The sequence below is a fragment of the Lathyrus oleraceus genome, chromosome 3, assembly GCF_024323335.1.
Source record: "Lathyrus oleraceus cultivar Zhongwan6 chromosome 3, CAAS_Psat_ZW6_1.0, whole genome shotgun sequence".
NCBI classification, from domain to species: Eukaryota; Viridiplantae; Streptophyta; class Magnoliopsida; order Fabales; family Fabaceae; genus Lathyrus; species Lathyrus oleraceus.
The window spans coordinates 25,638,199-25,665,771 of NC_066581.1; the positions used below are offsets into that span (position 1 = coordinate 25,638,199).

At 36.8% G+C, this 27,573-nt stretch overlaps 1 protein-coding gene and 1 pseudogene across 1 annotated transcript; both read right to left on the reverse strand.

The window, feature by feature from the left end:
• Window positions 1–14,265: 14,265 nt before the first annotated feature.
• On the reverse strand, window positions 14,266–14,591 carry LOC127132231 (uncharacterized; annotated as a pseudogene).
• A 2,576-nt stretch (window positions 14,592–17,167) lies between these two features.
• Window positions 17,168–18,229, reverse strand: LOC127132232 (hevein-like preproprotein). The gene is made up of 2 exons (XM_051061144.1): window positions 17,733–18,229; window positions 17,168–17,551 (listed from the first exon to the last, which is right to left on the reverse strand). The coding sequence occupies exons 1-2, from the start codon at window positions 18,165–18,167 to the stop codon at window positions 17,333–17,335; spliced, it is 654 nt and encodes a 217-aa protein (XP_050917101.1). The 5' UTR covers window positions 18,168–18,229; the 3' UTR covers window positions 17,168–17,332.
• Between the last annotated feature and the right edge of the window lie 9,344 nt (window positions 18,230–27,573).

Consider the following 27,573-nt stretch of genomic DNA (forward strand, 5'->3'; position numbering starts at 1 on the left):
GGATATACTGGAGGTGATGAAAGTATATCAGAAGCCTTAGCCATGCTTGGAAGGAAATTCAACAAGTTCATGAAGAAGATTGATCAAAGAGGTAGACCCAATGTCAAGAACATCCCGTCTGACATTAAGAAAAGATCAACTTCTGAAGAAAAGTTCAACCATGGGAAGGGAATCCAGTGTCATGGTTGTGAAGGGTATGGACACGTCAGAGCTGAATGTCCTACTTACCTCAAATTGCAAAATAAGGGGCTAGCTATCACATGGTCTGAAGGAGATTCTGAAAGTGAATCTGAAGGAGAATCTGCCAAACATGTCACTGCACTAACTAGTGTGTGTGTGTCTCTGAAGATGACACAAGTGCAGATGAGCTGACCTTTGATGAACTTGCTGCAGCATATAAGAAGCTGTGCACCACCAGTGCAGAAGTGCGTGCACAAGGTGAAAAGCAGAAGAAACTCATCAAGGAACTGGAAGATGAGAGACAGAAACAACTGTCTGCCATAGAAGGGCTAAATGATGAGATAACCCTGCTGACCTCCAAGCTGAACCAAATGACCAAATCCATCAGAATGATGAATAAGGGAACTGACACCTTGGAAGAAATTCTAAAAGTGGGACAGCAGTCTGGAACCAAATCTGGGCTAGGATTTGGAAAAAGAGCTGAACACAGACGCCCAAAGGCTAAAGTTCAGAAGTTCAAGCAGATGTCAAAGCCGATGTCTCAACATCGAGGAGCTAGGATGAATGATCATCAGAAGAAAATATTCCAGAATTGGAGGTGTCACCACTGTGGCAGGCTTGGACATATAAAAGCCTTCTGCTACTGGATTCATGGCTTCCCTAACAGACCTAAGCATAACACACGCAAGCGATGTGTTCCCATTAAGAAGCAACAATGGTATGCTAGGATAGCACACACTGCCCTAAGGACTACTTCAAGAGAATACTGGTACTTTGACAGTGGATGCTCAAGACATATGACTGGTTTGGAAAATCTACTGGTAGACATTCAACCTCACACCACCAGCTATGTGACTTTTGGTGATGGTGCCAAAGGAAAAATCAGAGGTGTGGGCAAACTGGACTGTTCTGGAGTGCCAAAACTGAACAATGTGTTGTTAGTAAGAGGACTAACTGCAAACCTCATCAGCATAAGTCAGCTGTGTGATCAAGGTTTTCATGTTCAGTTTACTCAGGAGCAGTGCATTGTGACAAATGGTGACAATCAGGAAGTTATGAGAGGAACCAGGTCCAAAGACAACTGCTACCTGTGGGAACCTGATCTCTCTAACTTTTCCACAACATGCTCCTCAGCCAAGGAAGAACAGGAGGTGAAGCTGTGGCATAGAAGACTCGGCCATCTCCACTTACGGGGAATGAAGAAGATCATATCCAAGGAAGCAGTCAGAGGAATGCCAAAGCTTCTGATTGATGAAGGAAGAGTCTGTGGAGAATGCCAAGTGGGCAAGCAAACCAAGATGTCACACCCAAAGCTGGGACATTCCACAACCTCCAGAGTTCTGGAACTGCTGCACATGGACCTAATGGGACCTATGCAGGTTGAAAGTCTTGGCGGGAAGAAGTATGCCTACGTGGTGGTTGATGACCATTCCAGATACACGTGGATAAACTTCATCAGAGAGAAGTCAGATACATTTGATGTCTTCAAGGATCTGTGCATAAGACTTCAAAGGGAAAAGGACAGTTGTGTGGTCCGGATTAGAAGTGATCATGGCACTGAATTCAAGAATTCCAAGTTTGATGAGTTCTGCTCATCTGAAGGAATAAGCCATGAGTTCTCCTCCCCTATAACTCCTCAGCAGAATGGAATAGTTGAAAGAAAAAATAGAACTATTCAAGAATCTGCCAGAGCAATGATTCATGCACAGAAGCTCCCTATGCACTTTTGGGCTGAAGCAATGAATACAGCGTGCTATGTTCACAACAGAGTCACCTTGAGAAAAGTGAAGGAGAATTGCCATCCAAGGCGCAGCGGAATATAAAAATTTCTCCTTTAATGATCCTTACGAATGAGCATGATCAGTGATAGAATCGTTACCTCTTGTGGAGATTCAAACCTTTGGTGCAGATTTCTGACAATGATCAACCTTTGATACAGATCCACGGGGCGATCACGAACGTTGAACGATGACAACGTTTCTACTCAGTCCACACGAACGGATTCCTTCAATCGCAGTGCTAGCTGTTTGTGAGTGAAGGCTTTGAGTGAGAGAGAGAGAGATACGAAATTCCAACTCTTCAGTTGTGTTGTCTGGAGTGTAAATGCTTCTACCCAAGGGGTTCTATTTATAGAACCACTTGTGTGGGCTTCAAGCCAAAAGGCCCACTTAAGTGCATTTTGGCCCATATCTCAGAATATGCCAAAATCACTTAAGTATTTGGTACTTTACCATATTTCGTATTCTTCTTAAGTACACCGTACCTTACGATGTTCCTTAATTATTCTATCTCTCATCAATCCGTCCTTTGTGTGTGACCCTATAGGTTTTCGCGGCGTTGGCAATTATATTAAATCATGCATTTAACATAATAAACAGTGAGCGGTATCTAGCAACACATCACTGCTACCCAAGTCACGAAAATGCCATGTGATCTGACAAAACCTCCTGTGATAATAATTATGTGTATAATTACCCCTTTGCCCTTATGTCTATATTGAACACAAGGTATAGACCGTGTCACCCTTGTCCAGTTCAATATTGGGCCCATAGACATTTATCCTGTTACGCAGGATTGGCAAATTCCATCTAGGACACTCATGTCCCTCAGCATGCTTCGTGAAGTACCCATCAACTGTCTTTATGGTCATCCAGTTACGGATAACGTTGGATCAGTAATAAAGCACTCAACTCTACATCTAGGATCCATAGTGGTTTCAGGTCGAAGAGTGGTATACACTATTATCACCATGAGAATAACTTATGACACTTTGCATAACTTTCTATATAGTATTCTCATAGCGGGTCAATCCGGTATAAATATTACTCCTAATATTCATACCTATGTTTAAGACTTGATAACTCTTTATCCATGATCCATGAGATGTGATCATCAGTCTACAAACATAATAGTCTTAATGCTTTAATGTTATCCCACTTCACATTAAAGCTCGACTACGGATACTTTAAGACTAGTGTCCTTATGTTTAATGTGTTCTCATGATTAAGTCACAATTAATACATTAAACGGACTATCTATTCTAGGGACTTTATTAATCAACCATAATAAAGAAAATGCCTCTTATTATTAATAAATCATTCGATACAAGTACCAAAAGTATTGGCCTCTAGGGCTTACACCAACAATCTCCCACTAGCACTAGAGCCAATCAGACATACCCCGTATGCCCATTGATCTAGTATGGCCATCATGCTTCTGCTGCGCAAGAGGCTTTCTCAGTGGGTTAGCAACATTGTCAAGTGTAGGTACTTTACATATTTTCACACAACGCCTAAGTATGTGTTTGGATCGTTGGTGAGATCTAGGCTCCTTAGCTTGTGCGATAACACCATTGTTATCTTAATAGAGACCAATGGGATCCACAATGCTAGGGACTATGCCAAGTTTATTGATCCAAACAGCTTCCTTTGCTCCACTTAAGGCAGCAATATACTCGGCCTTAGTTGTAGAATCAGCAACTGCATCTTGCGTTGAACTTTTCAAGCTCACAATGCCACCATTTAAGCAAAACACATAACCAGATTGGATTCATATTAAAGCGTCTCAGCACTTTGTCTATGTACTCTGACTTAGGCCAAGCATTTCATAATCTATCTCTATAGATTCTGATAGGCTGCTTCACCCAGGTCCTTCATAGAAAAGCATTTCCCCAACCAAGACTTTACTTGTTGCAGGGTAGGGATATCGATTCCAATGAGTAATATGTCATCTACATATAATACCAGGAATACGATCATGCTCCCACTAACCTTCTTGTAGACACAAGGCTCATCTTCCTTCTTGATGAATCCATACAGTCTTACTGTTTCATCAAGGCGAAGATTCCATGAGTAGGTCACAGGCTCATCTTGATCCATGAGTAATACATCACCTTGATCAGATATCCATATATCTCAGGTAGGTGACGTATCCTGCCTGACCTACGTTGGTCTTGTTCTACTTGAGCAGGTTGCTCTTACATAACTACTTGTGTTTCCTGCTCTAATTCCTCCATAGGTGTATCGATGCTTTGTGATTCTTGAATTTCTTCAAGTTCTACTTTCCTCCCACTGATTCCTTTGGAAATAAAATCCCTTTCTAGGAAAACTCAAGTTCGAGCGACAAACACTTTGCCCTCAGAAGGATTGTAGAAATAATATCCTCTTGTTTCTTTAGGATACCCCACAAATAAGCATTTGTCAGATTTGGGCTGAAGCTTAGTTGAAATTTGTCGTTTCACATAAACCTCGCAACCCCAAATCTTCATGTAAGACATATGTGGTCTCTTACCACTCCATATCTCATATGGTGTCTTTTCAACCTTTTGGATGGAACACGGTTAAGTGTGTAAGCTGATGTCAATGGTGTATGTCCTCAAAAGGAGTTTGGAAGATTGGTGTGACTCATCATGGATCGGACCATGTCCAACAGGGTTCGATTTCTTCTCTCAGATACACCCTTCCATTGGGATGTTCCAGGAGGAGTAAGTTGGGATAGGATCCCACACTCTTTCAGATGGTCATCAAACTCTAGGATTAAATACTCATCACTTCGATCTGATCGAAGAGTTTTAATATTCTTACCTAGTTGGTTTTAACTCGTTAGGTTTCACCCTTTTGTATTAATGTTATTAATAGGCATTTCAAGATCAAGGACATGTAGTCCATTGTTCATTTGTGCAGTAGCATAGAATATATCATTCAAATAAATTGAGCAACAATTGTTCTTTATTAAAATGAAAAACCAAACTTGTCCAAACAAGCAATGGAAATATTTCTGCTAATTGCAGGTACATAATAACAGTTCTCTAACTGAATTATTAAACCATTAGGTAAAGTCAATACAAAAGTTCCTACGGCTAAAGCAGCAACCTTTGCTCCATAGCCAACTCGTAGGTCGACTTCACCTTTTGCCAAATCTCTACTTCTTTTCAGCCCCTGCACATTTGTACAAATGTGAGAAATGCATCCAGTATCTAATACCCATGATGCAGAAGTAGATAAATTAATAACAAAAATACCTGAAGTTGAAGTCTCTACTCCATTCTTCTTATCTTCCAGGTACTTTGGGCAGTTCCTCTTCCAGTGTCCGGTCTTACCGCAATGGAAGCAGGTGCCTTCTTTTGCTATGCCTCCACTAGGCTTCAAAGCAGCAGTGGGTCTGGGATTGGCAACTTCCTTGCCCTTCCCCTTATCACTCTGCTTAGCGGGCCTTTTGTTCTGTCTCTTTCCATTTCCGATCATCAGAATGGACTTCCCTTTTGACTTCAGATTCTGCTCGGCAGTTCTTAACATGGCGAGCAGTTCAGGAAGAGACTTGTCCATATCAATCATATTGAAATTTAGGACAAATTGACTGAAACTATCTGGCAACGATTGCAAGATCAAATCAGTTGCAAGTTCCTTTTCGAGGGGAAAACCCAATCTCTCAAGGTTTTCCACATACCCAATCATCTTGAGTACATGGGGACCTACAGGGGCTCCCTCAGCTAACTTGCTTTGAAAAAGGGCTTTTGAAACTTCAAACCTCTCATGCCTTGCTTGCTCTTGATAGAGCAACTTCAGGTGTTCGATCATATCGAACGCTGACATGTTCTCATGTTGCTTTTGCAATTCTGAGTTCATGGTAGCCAGCATGAGACAAGCAGTTTCATTGGCATCATCGACATGCTTCTTATAAGCATCTCTTTCTGCCTTAGGTGCAGAACTAGGAGGTTCCTCTTTAGGAACAGGTGTTTCCAAGACATACAGCTTTTTATCATGTTTGAGGACAATCCTCAGGTTTCGGTGCCAATCCAGAAAATTTGTCCCAGACAATTTTTCCTTATCAAGGATTGATCGCAGGATGTTGTTAGAGGTGTTTGCTGTCATGGTGATCTACATAAGGATTAATGAAAATATAAGTATCATTGACATATTCAATTATGCCTTTAATTAAATATGCTCCCACTATTTTACTCAAAACAAATGACCCTCATCATCTGATTCGGAAAATCCCGTTGGAAGATTTTCTAGTGGGTCGAGATCCATATTTCACTTCGTTCTAAGTCCGCGTAGGCGGATTACACAAAACTAGGTTATTTAGGTAGGAACTCTTTCCAATTGTATCTCATACAACTCTCGAAAATTTCAATTGGGTGAATAACTCCTTATTCCAATCCATCATATGGATTATTCCCAACTCTTGCTTCTAAACATATATAATAAAATTATAATTAAGTTTGAACCATTGTCTTAGCAGTTGGATATTACATTTATCCCATCGCACCCTACTAATATAGAACATGCACCTCGCGTAGGCGAAACCTACATATCCTATACCAATCTTGATGAGTGCTAAAACTTGGAAAGCAAACACATATAATATTATTATAATTTGTTTAGTTAAGTTTGACCCATTGTTTTAACAGTTGGATATTACAATTATCCCATCGCACCTTACTAATATATAGATCATGCACCTCGCGTAGGCGAAACCTACATTATCCATTACTAGTCTTGATGAGTGTTAAAACTTGGAAAGCATAAAACTTAAGATTTAGTTTTGAGGGAATTTCAATTTTTCTGATCTCACCGGCTTGTTTATCATATAAACCGTCTCTCACATGCATCAACATACATACAAACAAAAATGAAACAGTTATGGCCCCTAGCGCAATTGTTCTCCCAAGCCAATGAGAGAACCTAAGCTAACCTACAACGATCTAAGCTTCTCCAAGCAAGATCTTCAAGGTTGCCCTCCTTTGGCACTGACTTCTTTGCTTTCTTCATATCATTACATTACATGAAAGAAACTCGTTTTACATACGAGGGAGTGAGATGAGAAAAGAAGTTACATTTGGGAGATTAAGAGAGAGGCACGACACGCAGGTCGTATTTTAAAATCCAAAACAAAACAAAGGAAAACTAAGGCCGTAACCGATCACCACAAGACAATAATAAACACTTTATTATTATTATTAATTCCTTTAATTAATCAAATTAAATTTCGACAACCGATCACACTACGCAGAGTTAGTCGGGGGTCCGCTGCCCGGACAGCGGGAACGGGTGTTCCGCTGCCTGGTCAGCGGACGGTGGTTCCGCTGACCGTTCAGCGGACAGGGGTCAAGGGGGCAGCGCCCCGCTCGAAAATTTTAATGAACAATTCATTTAAAAATTGACGTCGTTTTTCGTATCAACACTTGATACTTCAAAGCACTTTTTCTAGCCGAACCGGTGAATTTTTCCTTGCGTTAACCGGTTAACCATATGCGTTAACCGGTTAACACTGTTTGAAAACTTTTAGAAAATTCTTTTCTTCCTTGCGTTAACCGGTTAACCATATGCGTTAACCGGTTAACACTGTTGAAAAATTTCTTGGAAAACTGTTTTCCGCCTTGCGTTAACCGGTTAACCAAATGCGTTAACCGGTTAACACTGTTTGAAAATCTCAAAAATATTAATTTCGTCTTGCGTTAACCGGTTAACCAAAAGCGTTAACCGGTTAACACTGTTTGAAAACTCAAAAAAATTTATTTCGCATTCCGTTAACCGGTTAACCATATGCGTTAACCGGTTAACACTGTTCCAAAAATTTTAAAAAAAAAATTATTTCGTATTACGTTAACCGGTTAACCATACGCGTTAACCGGTTAACACTGTTCGGAAAAGTGTTTAGAACGCACAACTCTTGTGCAGTCAAGCCCCAATCGCATAACTCTCTGACAACACAACCCTTGTGCCGTCACTAACCCTGATGCACCAATTTCAGACCGTCAAACACGTCTCGATTGTTAATTCAGTATGATTGATCAACACGTCATTGCTTCACCATACTAATGTCGGATCAAGAAGCAAACGACCATTGATCGCTCAAAGGAAAACAATCATCGAGGTTTTTGAATGAACGAAACAAGAACACTATATCATATATAATGCATTTTGCATCAGGATTACATATATCACATATATGTAACTTGATCGATCTCAATTTAATTTATGATTCATTCTGTTTTAATCATATTATTACAGAACAAAAACAGTTATCAGATTCATGGTTTCGTAAGTGGCTCTGATACCACTGAAGGAGAATTGCCATCCAAGGCGCAGCGGAATATAAAAATTTCTCCTTTAATGATCCTTACGAATGAGCATGATCAGTGATAGAATCGTTACCTCTTGTGGAGATTCAAACCTTTGGTGCAGATTTCTGACAATGATCAACCTTTGATACAGATCCACGGGGCGATCACGAACGTTGAACGATGACAACGTTTCTACTCAGTCCACACGAACGGATTCCTTCAATCGCAGTGCTAGCTGTTTGTGAGTGAAGGCTTTGAGTGAGAGAGAGAGAGATACGAAATTCCAACTCTTCAGTTGTGTTGTCTGGAGTGTAAATGCTTCTACCCAAGGGGTTCTATTTATAGAACCACTTGTGTGGGCTTCAAGCCAAAAGGCCCACTTAAGTGCATTTTGGCCCATATCTCAGAATATGCCAAAATCACTTAAGTATTTGGTACTTTACCATATTTCGTATTCTTCTTAAGTACACCGTACCTTACGATGTTCCTTAATTATTCTATCTCTCATCAATCCGTCCTTTGTGTGTGACCCTATAGGTTTTCGCGGCGTTGGCAATTATATTAAATCATGCATTTAACATAATAAACAGTGAGCGGTATCTAGCAACACATCACTGCTACCCAAGTCACGAAAATGCCATGTGATCTGACAAAACCTCCTGTGATAATAATTATGTGTATAATTACCCCTTTGCCCTTATGTCTATATTGAACACAAGGTATAGACCGTGTCACCCTTGTCCAGTTCAATATTGGGCCCATAGACATTTATCCTGTTACGCAGGATTGGCAAATTCCATCTAGGACACTCATGTCCCTCAGCATGCTTCGTGAAGTACCCATCAACTGTCTTTATGGTCATCCAGTTACGGATAACGTTGGATCAGTAATAAAGCACTCAACTCTACATCTAGGATCCATAGTGGTTTCAGGTCGAAGAGTGGTATACACTATTATCACCATGAGAATAACTTATGACACTTTGCATAACTTTCTATATAGTATTCTCATAGCGGGTCAATCCGGTATAAATATTACTCCTAATATTCATACCTATGTTTAAGACTTGATAACTCTTTATCCATGATCCATGAGATGTGATCATCAGTCTACAAACATAATAGTCTTAATGCTTTAATGTTATCCCACTTCACATTAAAGCTCGACTACGGATACTTTAAGACTAGTGTCCTTATGTTTAATGTGTTCTCATGATTAAGTCACAATTAATACATTAAACGGACTATCTATTCTAGGGACTTTATTAATCAACCATAATAAAGAAAATGCCTCTTATTATTAATAAATCATTCGATACAAGTACCAAAAGTATTGGCCTCTAGGGCTTACACCAACAAAAAGGAACCTCCTCCACTCTGTATGAAATATGGAAGGGTAGAAAGCCCACTGTGAAGTACTTTCATATTTTTGGAAGTAAATGCTACATTCTCACAGATCGTGAACAGAGAAGGAAGCTAGATCCCAAAAGTGATGAAGGCGTATTTCTGGGATACTCCACTAACAGCAGAGCCTATAGAGTGTTCAACTACAGGACCAATGTCCTGATGGAATCCATAAATGTCATTGTGGATGATAAAGAGGAAGGAACCGATGTCATGGAGGATGTTGAAACATTCCTTGATAGTCCAACTGACAGTCCAGTCAAGCCTGAAGAAGTACAGGAACCTCCTCCTGAATGTGAAGTAGAAGCACCCACCAAAGTGCCATCTATCAGAATTCAGAAAGACCACCCTAAGGATCTTATCATAGGGGATCCCACCAGTGGTGTAACTACCAGGTCAAGAGGAATAAACTCAAATTCCTGCTTTGTTTCCAAGGTTGAACCAAAGAATGTGAAAGAAGCCCTGACTGATGAATACTGGATCATTGCCATGCAAGAGGAACTCGAGCAGTTCACAAGGCATGAAGTATGGGAGCTGGTTCCAAGACCTGAAGGGTCCAACATCATTGGTACCAAGTGGATCTACAAAAACAAATCTGATGGGAAAGGAGTAATTACTAGAAATAAAGCAAGACTAGTAGCTCAAGGATACACTCAAGTTGAAGGAGTAGACTTTGATGAGACATTTGCTCCTGTGGCTAGACTTGAGTCCATCAGATTGCTGTTGGGGGTAGCATGCATCCTGAAGTTTAAGCTATTTCAAATGGATGTGAAGAGTGCATTCTTGAATGGCTACCTGAATGAAGAAGTCTATGTGGAACAACCCAAAGGGTTTTGTGATCCTAACCAACCTGAGCATGTATACAAGCTGAAGAAAGCCTTGTATGGGTTGAAGCAAGCACCCAGAGCTTGGTATGAAAGGTTAACCGAATTTCTGACCACAAATGGGTACAGAAAGGGTGGCATAGATAAAACCTTGTTTGTGAAGGATGAAGAAGGCAAAATCATGATAGCTCAAATCTATGTGGATGATATAGTCTTTGGTGGAATGTCAGAACAAATGGTTAAAAAATTTGTTCACCAGATGCAATCTGAGTTTGAAATGAGTCTAGTGGGAGAACTGACCTATTTCCTTGGAATGCAAGTAAACCAAATGGAGGACTCTATGTTTCTCTCCCAAAGCAAGTATGCCAAGAACATAGTTAAGAAGTTTGGTATGGATCATGCCAGGCACAAGAGGACTCCAGCTCTTACTCATCTGAAGTTAACCAAAGATGATGGAGGACCTAGTGTTGATCAATGCCTGTACAGAAGCATGATAGGTAGTCTGTTGTATCTAACTGCAAGTAGACCTGACATTTCCTATGCAGTTGGAGTTTGTGCCAGATATCAAGCAGAGCCCAAGGTGAGTCACTTGAATCAAGTCAAAAGGATCCTCAAGTACATCAATGGGACATGTGAATATGGGATGTTGTACTCACATGGGTCTGAGCCTGTCCTATCTGGGTACTGTGATGCTGATTGGGCTGGAAGTGCTGATGACAGAAAAAGCACATCAGGTGGATGCTTCTTCTTAGGAGAAAACCTCATATCGTGGTTCAGCAAGAAGCAGAACTGTGTCTCTCTGTCCATTGCAGAGGCTGAATACATAGCGGCTGGAAGCAGTTGCTCCCAACTGGTTTGGATGAAACAAATGCTCACTGAGTACAATGTCACTCAAAATGTCATGACATTGTTCTGTGATAATCTCAGTGCCATCAACATCTCCAAGAATCCCATCCAACACAGCAGGACCAAACATATTGACATTAGGCACCACTTCATCAGAGATCTGGTGGAAGACAAGGTGATCACTTTGGAACATGTAGCCACGGATCTTCAACTGGCTGACATATTTACAAAGGCTCTGGATGCTACTCAGTTTGAAAACTTAAGGAGCAAACTGGGAATATGTCTCTCTGAGACATTATAGCAATCACTGATGTTTGGGATAAACTGTTTAATATCTCTGCCTATTAAACAATTTGTACTAGGCTATGATTGGTCAACAGATCATAGCTATGCTGCTTGCAACAAGGGTGGATACAAGAGGGTAAGGAGGCACCCTACAGAGAGAAGGCCACTGTACCTGCAGGAGTTCAAGGATGCTGTTCATGCAGGAGTGGTTCTGGATGTCAGAAACAACATCATGGCATCTAATATGGTGGTACCTACTGTAAAGCAAAAGTGGGTGATCACTTGATCGAAGCTGTGAAGCAAGATCAAGTGGATGTGAACTTGGTTGAAACTGTGAAGTAAAACCAAGTCTGGAACTCTGTCATTGTGCTCTGACTATGTTGTTGGCTTTGGCAACATTTGTGACAAAAAGGGGGAGTAATAACCACCAATACCCCTGACAAACAGAGTGGGTCTCTACAACAGACTCTCATGACAGATCTGAAGATTCCCCCCTTGCAGCTGATGTTGAAGTTTAGGTGCAACTTCGAATATATGTGTGCTGCTATGTGAAGTTTTTATTTAACTTCCATGTGTGTGAGTGTGCTGCCACTCTGAGTGTATTAGCTAGTTTTATTCCGCTGCCATGAACTCTGTTATGGGGATCAAAGTGTTTTAGCCAAAAATTTGCCAAAGGGGGAGTTTGTAGGTGTTTAATTGGCTGCATTGTATGGTAAAACACTAATGTCGTGACTGATGTCATGACATGTATATGTAACTACATTATAGTTACTGCAGGACTAGCTAACACAGGATTATTGAATGCTGTGACATTCATACCTGTCAACAGATACTAAGGAACAAAAGCTCTGTTAGAACTTAGTATTCATTTGCAGTCTGGTTATCAAGGAAGAACCAGACCTGGCATAAGGCCTACTGACTGAATGTCAAACTGGATGTTGTGACATTCATCATTAACAGTAGCTGGTGAAGATTAGGCAGAGTGGTGTTCTGCTATACTTCAGCATATTAGTTAGTTTGTTCTTCAGGAGAATTACAGAACTAACTTAAGGCCAATTGTGTAAATGTTAAGTTGGACACTTTGACATTTACTAATGTAAGCTGGTACTGTAGTATGGTCATATTGATCATGTATAGGTCAGCAGATTGGTACAGTCTGTTTTCTGGGAAAACAGACTCAGCATATGGACCTTGATGTCAAGCTGAATGTCGTGACATTCATTCCTGACAGCATATGCTAAATTGTAGGTTGTTCAGTTTTCTGTTACAGCTTTCTCAGGCTATTCTTTAGGAAGTCAACAGCTTAGAGAAAATCCAGGAAATCAACAACCAAGCTACATTCAATGAACCTAACAAATAGCCTATTTGTTAGCAACCTAAATATTGAATTTGTGGGAACTTATGTGACCTAAAATTCAGGAAAATACAGGTGCAAAAGCCCAGGTGCTGCAATATAAAAAGGAAGGCATTCCTCCATTCAGTTTCAGGGATTTTGAGGCGTGAAGATTTAGTGTGTCCATCTTACTTCACTGCTGTATTTTTGTAAGTCTAGAATTAGACGTATCTTGTAAGCCAAGTCATTATCAAATAGATGATTGCTTTGGCATAGGGTGTTCATTGAGTTGTAAGTGTTGTGTCACTCGAAGCTTTTAAGCGTGAGTGCTGTGTATCTTGGTTTAAGCTGTGAAGCATAACCAAGAGTTGTTTTTGAAGTGTGACTTCAAAGTGTTTTTAATATCACTGAGGTGATTGAGGGGGAGTGAGTAGGAACTTTGATCTTAGGTTAAGATTGAAATTGCATTGGGTAGGGATTAAGTGATAAGTTGTAAACGGGTGAGTTTAGCTTTGAATTGATACTACTAATAGTGGATTTCCTCCCTGGCTTGGTAGCCCCCAGATGTAGGTCATGTTGGACTGAACTGGGTGAACAATTACTTGTGTTATTTACTGCACTTACAATTAAGTTCTGCATAATCCCTGTCTGTGCAGAATTGGATGTCATAACAACCAGTGTGACATCCAAAGTCTGATAACTAGAATTTCATCCATGATCAGAGTCTTCGTGTATCTGAGAATCTTGGGATCTTGCTTCTGATGTTGAGTTCAGATAGTTTCTTCAGACAGCGCTGATAACTTCTGGAATTTAGAGATAGCGTTGTTCAGAGTCAGACCATCTAGAGCTTACTTCTTGTTCAGATGCTTCTGATACTTTGCTGTTATGCTCAGAGTTAGACTTTCTTGAACTTGTTTCCACTTCAGATGCTTCTGATCATTTGATAATTTGTATCTGATCTGGTTTTATATCTGATGACATCATCAGATTTCTTCCTTCTTTCTTTAGAATCCTGCACACTTAGAAACTTTTCGTTAGGGTGCCATTTTTGGTTTCATCCTTTGTTATCATCAAAATCAAGGAATCTGTTGTAGAACAATTTTTGTTCTTACAGACTCTTCCTCAATAATGGCTATGGAAACATCATCAAAGTATAGACGGTCTATAACATTATGATTTGTTAAGTTGACGACAAATGGATCATGTGAATCTGGTAAGCTCTGAAGTAGAAGTTTTGCACGTTCATTTTCTGCTATGCTGAAACTTGTCAATATAAGTTGAGTAAACATTGTATTTAAAGTGTTGATGTGATTTGTCATGGATGTGAATTCACTCATTCGAAGAGTGTAGAGCCTTCTTTTTAAGAAAATTTGGTTGTGAAGTGACTTTACCTCATACAATTTGATGAGAGCATCCCAAATCTCCTTTTCATTTTTCTTTTCGACAACGCTAGACAAAACTGAATCCGCCAATGCTAAGTGAAAATTAGCAACATCGTTGTTATCCATCTCATTCCACTTCTCGTAAGATACTCCCTTAGTTCTATTTTCAACTGCTGCTAAGCAATTATCCTTCCTCAAGACTGCCTTTATCTTTAGTTTCCACAGGGAGAAATTACTCCCATTGAACTTCTCAATCTCAAATTTTGTTGTCATGGTAATTTCAATTGAACCGGCTTGCACAATTTCATCGTGAATAACAAATTATACATGGACAATATTGTATATATTTCACCGCACACTGGAACAAATCTGGTATACGTTAACAATCACTGTAAAAGTATACAATAACACGTATGAATAGTAACCATGAACAATATTCGCAGCGGAATATGAACCAACACCAAATGCTTTGATACCACTGTTGGGTACCAGAATAACATGAAATAATAATAACATAGCTAAATATGAGAGAAGAGTATATGAATGAGAAGAAACACAATTAATTCTAACTCTTGGATGATTATAGGATGATTAAAAAAAATGCAATATGAGTTCTCTATTTATAACAGCCTCATGTACTATAATAAGTGTACACATATTTAGTGAATTCTACGTAATCTTCTCTTTATCATAGAAACCAATGATTTATATTGCATTAACATTTTCTTTCTACAAAACAAATGACTTTATATCCTCACACATAGCTCACCGGAAATGAGATGGAGGGGTAAGGTGGTTGAAAGAAAAGGATGAGGGTGGTCAGAGATATGAGAGAGGTCCGACCAAAGGTGGTGCTCAAAGGTGTTTTGGTGGAGAAAAGAAGGTGGAGGTAAGGTTTGAGCATATATGGTGGTGGTTGTTTTGTAATGAGTAGCAGTATATTTATTGTTGGAGTTTCATGGTGTGGTGCGTTTGTGTTGGAAGGAGGTTTTAAGTTGATGGTTGTGCGTTCATGGCCGGTTTACATGAAGCAGGAAGGTGGTAAGATTTGTGTGGATATGGAAAACATGAAGAAAATGAAAGAAGAGTAGGGTACATTAGTATGCATTGCAAGGTGATGGATCTGGTTTGAGAGGGTGGAGTCGGTAGTGAAAAACTTACAGTTCACATGGTGATGGATTTGTGTGGATGTGAGGTTAACCGAAAATGGAAAAAGGGGATGGAGAAGTTGATCAGAAAGGTGGTCATTATTGTGTTTTGTATGAGGGAGTTAATGAAGTGTGATGTTTGATGAGTGGTTGCAAGGTACAATAGGGTAGCAAAAGTGTATGAGGTTTTATTGTATTATGAGGTGAGTGTATGGTGAACTCTTGAATGGTGGAAGAGAGACAAGGGTGAGGTCACAAGTTAGGATGGTTTTACGGCAAACTAAAGGAAATGAGAGGGAGGATATTCTTGTGTAGTTGAGATTAATGGGGATAAAGTGGGGGATGAGTTTATTGATGTTGCATGAAGAAATTCATGAAGCTAAAATGAGGGTATGTATATGGTGGTTAGGGGATTAGAAATTATGGATCTAGTACTATGATACTGGTTGTTGTTCATGTAGTGGAAAAGAGAAGGAAAAAAATGAAATTGTTGTGTGATGAAGCTGTTTTCGAACAATTATTGAAAGGAAGAAGAAAGACTTTTGTGTCTCCTTTTTCGATTAAAATCAAACACACTCCCAACCAAACTTCTCAATGGGTTTCACCACCTTTCCTTTTAATCTGTTTATTTTAAAAAATGAAAAAAAAACCTTTGCTAATGCGTTGCGTGGGAGGTCTGGTTGATTGGCCCCCTCCCATTAACCAATCAAGTCTGTTTATATAACATGAAAATTATGGTTTGAATATTTACCAAATACCAATGATACTCTTGAGTATTCATTTGAAATCAAAATGAAACTAAAACAACTAAGTAAAATAAAAATGAAATGTTTCTAATAAAACAAGATAAAATCAAAATAAATATTTTATTAATTCTATTTATTTATTTTAAATATGTTGATAAAAAACAAAAATAAAAATAAAAAAATCGAGTAAAGATGGAGCGCAAAAATGTTAGAAAAATTAAAATAAATGCACTAAAATAATCAGCACGAAATAAACTTCTCAGAAACATACCAATTTTGATCAAATTTTAAAATAAAAAATGATCGGTTAAAATACCCAGACTGGTCTAAATGCGACTGAAAAAGTAGTCGAAAAAATAAAACGAGCACGGCAGATTGAACTACGCGAGCCATAAATTAATAAAATTGACATCTATAGATTCAATTTTGAAATTTTTCGTCCTTTAGTTTCACGTATATTTGATAGTCAATTTGATTGATCTATTTATAAATTTAAAATTTTATTTTTAATGATATTTTAGACATTATATAAGATGAAATGCATGTTATATTATATAGATGATGTAGGTGTAGATCATGCCTTGCGCATAGAAAATCAACTTTTTATTAAAATAAAATAAATAAAAGGATTAGAGAAAAAATTTGAAGAGTGAAAAAGGCAGCAAAGCCCAGCCCCTCATTTCCTGCCAGCGTAAGAAAACTTACGCCATTTCCGTAAAATCTAAAACCTCATTAAAACCTTTCAAATAATGTTTGAAAAAACTCATCCGCATACCCAGCCAACTAAAATTCCAGTAATATTGAATTACTATCCATATTACTTTTCAATTTAGCCAATCTCATTTAATTATATAAGATTATGTTGCTGTTATATTGTTTTGGTTGATATAATAATCAATTTTTTTTCTGTCAACTCAAAGCTTTAATCAACAAAACCACTTACTACATCTTGGAGTTTTGAATCAAGTTATGATCAAATTTGTTATATGTATAGTTTTATTACAAGCCCGTTTGAAAACTTGTCTTTCAAAAAAGAAAGAGTTTAGTATCAAACTCAGTTACAAACACAATCACTTATTGATTACTACCATACAAAGGTAGAGAAAGCACATTGAAACATTCATTGTTTAGCATCCATGATGGAGAACAAAGGGTTGATCATGTCCACCTCATTCCCACAATCTACAAACTGGTAACTCACAATAAGATGTCCCTGTTGGTATCCTCTTCCATCTGTGTCTATTCTATTAAACACACCCACATCCAAATCCAACCCTCCATTGCTGCATTGATCTACAATTCTCACTGTTTCTTGTGCTCCTGTCCCTGAATTCCTCACCTGCATCATCATATTTTCATCTCAAATATCAATACTAACATGTCATAAGTCAGACAGACACCAGACACACCATCGATCAGAAATATATATAATTCAGATGTCAGACACCAGAAACACCATCGATCATAAGTGAGTATATGATATCCTAGATATATAGAAAGGAATAGAATTTAGTTCTTACTCTGAGACACTTCCCGCAAGAAGCTTGACCTCGAGGTCCAACCGGTCCACAAAAAGCAGTCCAACCATATTTACTACGCCATGAATAAGGCTTACTTGCATCCCAAGTTGAACAATAAGCACTAACAGCGTTTAAGTCCCAGCCATGTTGTTCCGGTCGATAATAGTGATACGTGGCGCGAACATTAGAAGCACTTTCGCCACTGCCGCCGCCACTGCCGTGACAGTTACTTTGACAGTTCTTAGAAGGTGAACAGTAATCATCGGTGTCACCACAGTAACCGTATTGACTACAACAGAGGTTGTTTGGACATGTTGCACCTCCAGCTTGTCTTCCACACTGTTCTGCAATTGTTGTTGCAATCAAATACGCCAATGTTAATACAACTACGCCTACTCCAAAATTTCTCATGTTTACTATGATTATATTTGACATTTTTCCTTGTGTTTGCTTCCCAATTTATAAGTATAAGATAATAAAAAAAATTAGGTGAACTATCATTTTCGGTTGGGATTAGTATATTGTGGTTTATTCATGTTGCAATATTGACTATAGACAAAGCATGTGATTTTGGATAGATCCAATTCATCATGTGGGGTAGATAGGTGGGTGTACATATTAAATTAGATGACGGGTCTAACAGAACTAAGATTTATAGATTGACATATGAATAAAAAATCATTGGTGGCGGCTAAGGGTATTTCTCTTTGTTTTTTTATTGTTATGTTCTTGAGTATATTTGTAACCTATTGAATGGAATAAACCGTTGGACGAATAATAAAACGCGAGTGTGTAATATAGATAAAAATGTTATATTAAATGTTTGGTAAGACTAAACATGATAAGATTAAGTGTATATTTGGTTTAACTTTTAGAAGATGTAAAAATAATTTTAGATGTGTAAAATTGATTATGAAAAACTTCTTCCAGAGTGTTTAGCATGTGCATCGTAGCATCAATTTCTTTTAGGTGCTTTAGGATATCCTTGATTACTTCATTTTCTAGCCTTCCAACTTTGAAAAGGAGTTTCTCCGATGCATACCTTCACTTATTAGCTCTTGGAAGATCTTTTGATTTCCTACATGATTGGCCAACCTCGTGAAATGGTTCTCACAACACATACTTTCCTTCTTCAAATCTTCATATACCTTTTCATGGTATTCAATATAACCCTTCAATTCCCTCAAATCTTCAAATGTTTTCTTTAAATCTTCTTGATGTCCTATGAGAACCTATTCTACTTCTTTCCTTTGACGTCCTTCACTTCTCACACAACCCTAATACTCATCCACCATATTATTAATCTTTTGCTTAAAAGATTTAAGTTTTTTCTACAAAATCCTTTCAACTCCCATGGATTTTTCTCATATATTCCTCCACATGTAGGCTTTATCTATGGCTTTATCACATTGTTGATTATCCACCTTGAGTTCTTCGTTAGCACCTCATACGAAATCTTGTACAATACTCTTGAGAGATTGAGTTTGGTTCATGAGATAAACCAGTCAAAAACCTATGTGTTTGGTTTCTTGAGCTTTGCCAAAAAAAACTTTGTTTTTGGTTATTGAGATCCGCCTAAATCTCTAAACAGATTGTTAGCTTAATATGAGGTAAAAGCTATCATTGGTTGAGGATAAACCTATAAAAATCTCAAGATCATATTGTATTAAATATGACTTATCCCCAACCAATGATAGCTTTATCACATTTATGCCTACAAATGTTAATACAATATGATCTTGAGATTTTTATAGGTTTATCCCCAACCAATGATAGTTTTTACCCATATTAAGCTAACAATTTGTTTAGAGATTTAGGCGGATCTCAATAATCAAAAACAAAACTTTTTTTGGCAAAGCTCAAGAAACCAAACACATAGGTTTTTGACTGGTTTATCTCATGAACCAAACTCGATCTCTCAAGAGTATTGCACAAGATTTTGTATGAGGTGCTAACGAAGAACTCAAGGTGGATAATCAACAATGTGATAAAGCCATAGATAAAGCCTACATGTGGAGGAATTTATGAGAAAAATCCATGGGAGTTGAAAGGATTTTGCAGAAAAAACTTAAATCTTTGAAGCAAAAGCTTAATAATATGGTGGATAAGTATTAGGGTTGTGTGAGAAGTGAATGACGTCAAAGGAAAGAAGTAGAATAGGTTCTCATAGGACATCAAGAAGATTTAAAGAAAACACTTGGAGATTTGAGGGAATTGAAGGGTTATATTGAATACCATGAAAAGGTATATGAAGATTTGAAGAAGGAAAGTATGTGTTGGGAGAACCATTTCACGAGGTTGGCCAATCATGTAGGAAATCAAAAGATCTTCCAGGAGCTAATAAGTGAAGGCATGCATTGGAGAAAATCCTTTTCAAAGTTGGAAGGCTAGAAAATGAAGTAATCAAGGATATCCTAAAGCACCTAAAAGAAGTTGATGCTACGACGCACCTGCTAAACACTCTGGAAGAAGTTTATCATTTTATTGAGTATTGAAAGAATATGTTAAAAGAGTTTAAGGAAACTATCGCATCTCGAAAAACGCGATCCTTCGCGAGGCGCTCGCACACTCGCAGAAAAGATGTTCGAACATAGTCGCCACTGAACTTTATTTATTCCAAAGAGTGAAAGGGAAAATATCGATAAAATCCATGAAAAACAAAAAGGAAATGGTCGTCGCAACCAAATTCGGGTCCGGGAGTTGGTTATGCAAGGGGAAGTTATTAACACCCCTCACACCTGTTGTACTTAACAAGAACCACTTAGTTAGATTTGCGATAGAGTGTTGGCTAATGTTAATCGCTATCTTCTACTTACAGAGCGAGAAAAAGAAAGAAAAATGTTTTTTTATTAAAAGGGGTATTTTTTTAACATTAATGTGTCTGACAAGATTTTTCAATCATGCTCTTATGTATCTCCAAGTGATATGGAGAACTCAAGGCTACGTAGTTCTACTAAAAGAAAACTACTAGATTAATTTGTTTTAAGGAGTGATCCTTTAGACATATCGAGTGATTAAAGCTTTACTCGATGCTCGCTCTTGGAGGCTGAAGTCTTTGTTTGTTTCACGTCGGATATGGATAAAACATACTCATTTCTGAAAATGTTTTCGGTGTCGCGCAAGGTAGGAAAACAAGATTGATTGGTTGAGTGTTTTGTTGGATGACGATTACTCGAATGACCGAGTAAGGCTACTCGTATCCAAGTACTCGAGAAGAGGAATATAAGGCTCTAGATCATCTCCATTTTGATCCTTAATTACAAAAGTATTTAGATAAGCTTAATGTATTATGGGCAAACGAAAAATACTCGAATGGCCGAGTAAGGCTACTCGTATCCAAGTACTCAGGGAAGGGAATATAAGGCTCTAGATCACCTTATTTTTCGTCCAAGTTTATTATAAAAATGAATTTGAATGGACAAGTAAGGCTACTCGTATCCAAGTAATTGAGGAGAGGAATCGAAGGCTCTAGACCATCTCCATTTTCATCTTTTTGAAACGGTGCTTTAAGTATGATTAGGTATTTTGGATTTGATTAGGGAAAATACACTCGATGTCTGATCGAGGTTTTTAATATATGCGTTTCAGTTGAAACAGATGGAACGATTTGAAGAGTTTTAAAAATGATGAAGAAATGGATATGGAAATGGTTTCGATTTGTGAAAATTGTTCGACGTTGTATCGAGTATTTGTTTTTTGTCCTTTTTTGAAAGTGTTGGTTTTAATCTTTGAATTAACAATCAACTGATACAAAAAAGTAAATAAAAACGGTAAATTTATTACACATAACGAGAACGGAGGTACAATTTGTCAAATGAGAATACAACACAATGATTAAACAATACAAGCTTTGAAAGTCAAATTGTAAAGAAAAAATCTCGTTGTAAGAAGGTGCAAGAGAAAGACAAGGGACTCGAAGTAAAAATCAGAAATTGAACTACATAATTTAGCACTATGTTAAGCAATCGTAGAATGATTCATGTAGGAATCACCCTATCTGAGATCTATCAACAAAACTCTATGCACTTAAGCAATTTTTGAAGTTAAATTGAATGTTTAACTTCGAAATTGCAAGGCATATGTGAAAAACCGATGATTTAAGCGATAAAAAGAAATGAAAAATTAGACTAAAATAATTTAATGATATGTTAAGAAATCATAAAGTGATTCAGGTAAGAATCACCCTATCTGAGACCGACCAACAAGACTCTATATGTTTGAGCAAATTTCTGAAGTTAAATTGAATTTTTAACTCTGAAATTACATCGTATATGTGAAAAACCTATGAGACAATAAATTAATTTTTTTCTATAACAACTTAGAATAAACAATTTAATCAATAAAAAATTAATAACAATAATAATAAACAAAAATAATGACAATAGTAATAAAAAATATTATTAATAATAATAATTAGTGTCATTAGTAATCAATAATAATAATTTAATTAATAATAATCACAAAAAATAATAATGACCATAATAATAGTAATTAATCTATTAGTATTAATAATACTAATAATTAGTAATAACAATAGTTAACAATAATAATTAATAATTAACATTAATGATAGTGATAATAACAACTATAATAATAAATAATAGAAATAAATAATAGTAACAACAATAGTAATTATCAATATTCAATAATAAAATTAATTATTATAAATAATAATAATAATAATTAATAATAGTAAATAAAAATAAACAATGATCAAAGATAAAATTTAACAATAATAATAAATAATGATGGTAGTGTTTATGTGTTCAAGATCTTGTGTTGTTGTTCTGTGGTTCAGTGAAGAAAATGATTAGGTTTGTTGTTGTGTTATGGTGTAGTGATGAGAAAAGTTTGAAGTGTGATGGTTGTTTGAAGTTTTGTTATGGATGGAAAGTATGGTAAAGTGTGAGAGTTGAGTTTGTGTTATCGAGAGTTTTTTATGAAATGGATATGAGAAAGTATGAATGGTTTATTTGGTGAAATTGTGGTATTATTGTAGTGAGATGTGGTTAGAAGGATGAATGAAGAATGATAGTGATGATTATGATGGTGAGAAGATGAAGATATATGATGTGATTTTGAGGTTTGTTTGTGTTGGTGGAAAGAAGTTGTGGTGGTGATGTATGGAGTTGGAGATTTGAAGAAAGAAGTTGATGATGTTTATGGTGTATGATGAAGAGTGGAAAAATGAAGAGAAGAGAGTAAGGTGGTTGTTGTGTTATGGTGAGAGAGGAGATATATTATTTTTTGATATTTTGGGTATGTGTGGTAGAAAAGAGAAGAGAGTGGAGAAAAGAGAAAGAAGAAAAGAGAAGAGAGTGAGAGAAGAAAACGTGGAGAAAGAGAAGAGAGGAAAGATAGATAAAAAGAAAAGAAAGAAAGGAAAAGGAAAGAAGAGAAAAAAAAATAATGTAAAGTCGCACCCTACCATTGATCAAAGGTTTTTTTTAATTAATTTTAAAATAAAAATAAATGGTTCATGTTGATAGGTTGATAAAAAAATAATTAAACTTTTTTAATTTTACTAATTAAATTAAAAATACACACAAACATGAATAAAAATCAAATCGAAAACATAGATAATTCTAAATAATTCTCTATATTATTTTGGCTAAAGACTAAAAATAATCAGATAAAAAACAAATAAAAATCGGGCACAAAAATGTCCCAAAAAATAATATGAGCGCATTAAAATGATCAGTGTGAAATAAACTTCTCGTAAACATATATGTTTTGATCAAATTTTGAAATAAAAATTGATCCGTTAAAAGGCTCAGACTGGCAAAAATGTGATCGAAAAAGCAGTCAAGGAATTAAAACGAGTACGCCAAGTTAAACTACGTGAACCATAGATTAAGAAAACTGACGTTTGTAGGCTCGGTTTTGAAATTTTTTTCCCGCTAATTCGACGTACAGTTGAGAAACGGTTCGAGCGATCTGTTTGTAGATCCTAAAAAAATATTCCGAGCGATATTTTAATCATTATGAAGAATGAAATGCATGTTATGATGAAGAGATAATGCAAATATCCTGTGAATGGCCTGATTATTGATCAAAAAATTATGAATAGACACCCATATGCAAATGAAATCGCTCTTGGACCATTCACTTCTGATTCTTAATCATAATCAGAATTTCACAAAGATTCAGATGACGACAATACTCTTGATTGTTACCCTATGGGCCTTTGAAACATGATGCAATGGAATGGACGATGCACTGATACTAGGAAATCAAGTCTTTTGACTTCTTAATCAACAAATGACTGAACGAATATCATCAAGATCAGATAAAATTCCAGAACTCCATATTTTTAATCTAAACCCTGATGAATGCTTTTAACTGATGAAATGCATGATAAAATGACACGTTCATGCTATGCTGATGCAAGTAAAAAAATCAGGGTAATATTTAGGGTATGACAGTTGTCCCTATTTAAACATATTTAACTAGAGGTTATGAAGAACTCTTGTCTTCAGATCATCATAGTGAACGATAGTTTAAATACCAAACATACCCAAATTTTACCCTCTTATGCAATAGAATGATATGCTTATGGTTATTAATGATCATAAAGAGATTAAGAGATACCCTTGATTTCTTAATCAACAGATGGTAATGCAGATGAATGCAGCGAGATTTAGGAAATACTCTTGATTTCCTAATCGTCGGGTGATATGAATGCAATGAAGGTTAAGAAGTACTTTTGACTTCTAAAAAATGAATGCAAATGAATTAAGAAATTCTCTTGATTTCTTAATCATCATATGACAAATGATATGAATGAATTAAGAAATACTCTTGATTTCTTAAATCATGAAATGATGATTATATAAACGTAATGGCGGTTAAGAAGTACTCTTCACTCCTAAAAGATGGATGCACAAATGAATTAAGAAACAAATCTTGATTTCTTAATCATTAAATGATAATGATATGTATGCTAAGAAGTACTTCTGACTCCTTATAAAACGAAGAGATTAAGAAATACTCTTGATCTCTTAATCATCAAAGGATTGAATGAATGTATATGAATTAAGAAATACTCTTGATTTCTTAATCACGAGAATCTAATGATTTAAGAAATGCCCTTGATTTCTTAATCATATGAATGTAAATGATGATTTAAGAAATACTCTCAATTTATTAATGATATGCGGATTAAGAAATACTATTGGCTCCTTAAAGATGATTGCAAATTAATTAAGATATACTCCTGATTTCTTAATGATATGAATGAAATAAGAAATACTCTGGATTTCTTAATCATGAATGTAGATGGGATAAGAAATGATCTCGATTTCTTATATGTTATGCAAATGAACTAAGAAATACTCTTGACTTCTTAGATGTTATGTAAATGATTGGAGATTTAGAGAATCATGTCCAATTGCTCTTGGCTAAAGATGACATATTCAACTACTCTTGGATGAAAATATTGCATTCAACTTCTCTTAGTTGAAGTAAAATTGCGCAAAATAAAATAGCATTCAACTGCTTTTGGCTGAAACTATTGCATTCAACTGCTCTTGGTTGAAGATATTGCATCCAGCTGCTTTTGGCTGGAAGCAAAACTATGTAAATATAGTATCCACTTGCTATTTGTTGAAACTAATATATGGAAACAATGTATTCAACTGCTTTTGGCCAAAACATCATTCTCAACTATTCTTGGCTGAGAATATCGCATTCAACTGCGCTTGGTTGAAGTTACTACATCTAACTGCTCTTGGTTGTAAGCAAAATCTGTTGGGGAATATAACTTCTGCTAAGGTTTACTGGGAAATATACTACCGAGATTAACCAGGGAATCTTCTATCGAGATTCATGATGAAGAGATAAAAGACTCTCTAGGGAATAACATATCAACTCGGGGATTGAGAAAGTAAATACAATATCGAATTGGGGGTCGAGAATAAAGCAAGACACAAGTCAACTTGGGCGTTGAGAAAACAAAGACAACATCAACTCGGGGGTCAGAAGATATTTAAAGATAACGACATCGACTCGGGGATCGCGAACATAAGGATATAAGTCAACTCGGGGGGTTTGAAAAGGTAAAGATAATGACATTGCCTTGGGGGTCAAAAGTAAAGACAACATCAACTCGAGGGTCGAGAATTATGACAAGATATCAACTCGGGGGTTGAGGAAATAAAGACAACGACATCGACTTAGGGGTCAAGAACATATGAACTCGGGGGTTCAGAAAACAAATACAACATTGACCCGGGGGTCGAGAAAATATTTAAAGACAACGACATTCACTCGGGGGTCGAAAGCAAATCTTAGAGGTTGAGGAAACATAAAAACAACATTGGCTCATGGGTCAGAAACAAATCAAGAAAACATCAACTCAAGGGTTGACATGCATTGATATCTGATTGTGGAAATAATCGAAAATGACTCATTTAGTATAACACTTGCTAGGGAAGATCTACAAAGGAAAAAGTTCTAACAAGACTTCTTGGGGTAACCTCTATTTGGGGAGTAACAATCAGCATATATGCTAGGGATATATTGAGAATCATTCAGTAGAGCTTGTCTGTTATGGAACTTTTGTCCATTAAGCTCACTAGGGATATGATCAGTCACCATTTATGCTAGGTATTTCACTATTTAACCGTAAATAAGTCAGGTAAACTGCGTAAACTTAAGCATTTTTAGTTAGATAGAAGCTCAATTCTATAATATGGAGTGTGTTGTTACTTATGAGTTTCTTGAGGATATTTTACACTTTTGGGTATGTTAGTAGGTCATAAACTAAGTTGGAAGCTCAGGGAATCAAACGTCAGATGCGAAGTTGAGCCAGAGCAAGAAAACGGAAGAAAAAATTCAATTCTTGGTGAACCTGCTGTCCATACGCGTACTGCCTTACATGATACGCGTATGGACCTTCCCAGTACGCGTAGCATACTCATATGACCAGAGGGATGGAAAATCTAGCAAAAAGACAAGCTTCTGGTGATACGCGTATGGGAATTAGCAATACGTGTATCAGATGCTGTCTTACGTGCAATACGCGTATGAGACAGAGCAATACGTGTATCATATACTGTCATACGTGCAATACGCGTATGAAACGGCTCAATACGCGTATGAAGCCCAGAATCCGGAAAAGCCCACCTGCGTAGCTATTTATACGGGAGAACGCGATTTTGCTGGAGTTGGACAATTTTTGATAAAAGAGAGACGCGTTTTGAGAGCTGGAGATTCAAGGATTATCGGAGGATTCATATGTTCAAGAGTTTTTCGACGATTGAAGATTGACTCCTCAAGAAATTCTGTAATGACAACAATGTTCATCTTTGTTTTTATTTCTATTATGAGTAGCTAAACCCCCCATTGCTAGGGGGGTGACCCTGATTCTGAATGTGACAGATTTTATGCTTGTGAATGCATTGACTATTTCTTTTTCTCAGTTGATTTATTCTTATTACCGTTCTTTATGCTTTATTCGTCGGACCAACGAATGATGATTAATATGAATAGTTTAAGCTGGACAACAATTATTCATTGATTTGTATAAGAACTTTGGATAGTAAAGATCACCTAGGACTAGGGATATTCTATCTGATCGGAAATTCTTGATATTCGAATGCTTGAGTATGAACTTAATTATTTATGGACATAGTAATTAGGTTACATAATCAAATGTCTTTTCACTAAGGAATTAGGAATAGATACCCTTGAGGACCGGAATCAATCGGACGAGATTATTGTCAAAGCCTTCATAAATTATATATGTCACAGGAAGTTTCATTCACCGTACCCTAGCAATCTACTCTAATTTATCTCTCGTTCAACCATTTTATTTGTTTTATTTATTTGCAATTGCTAG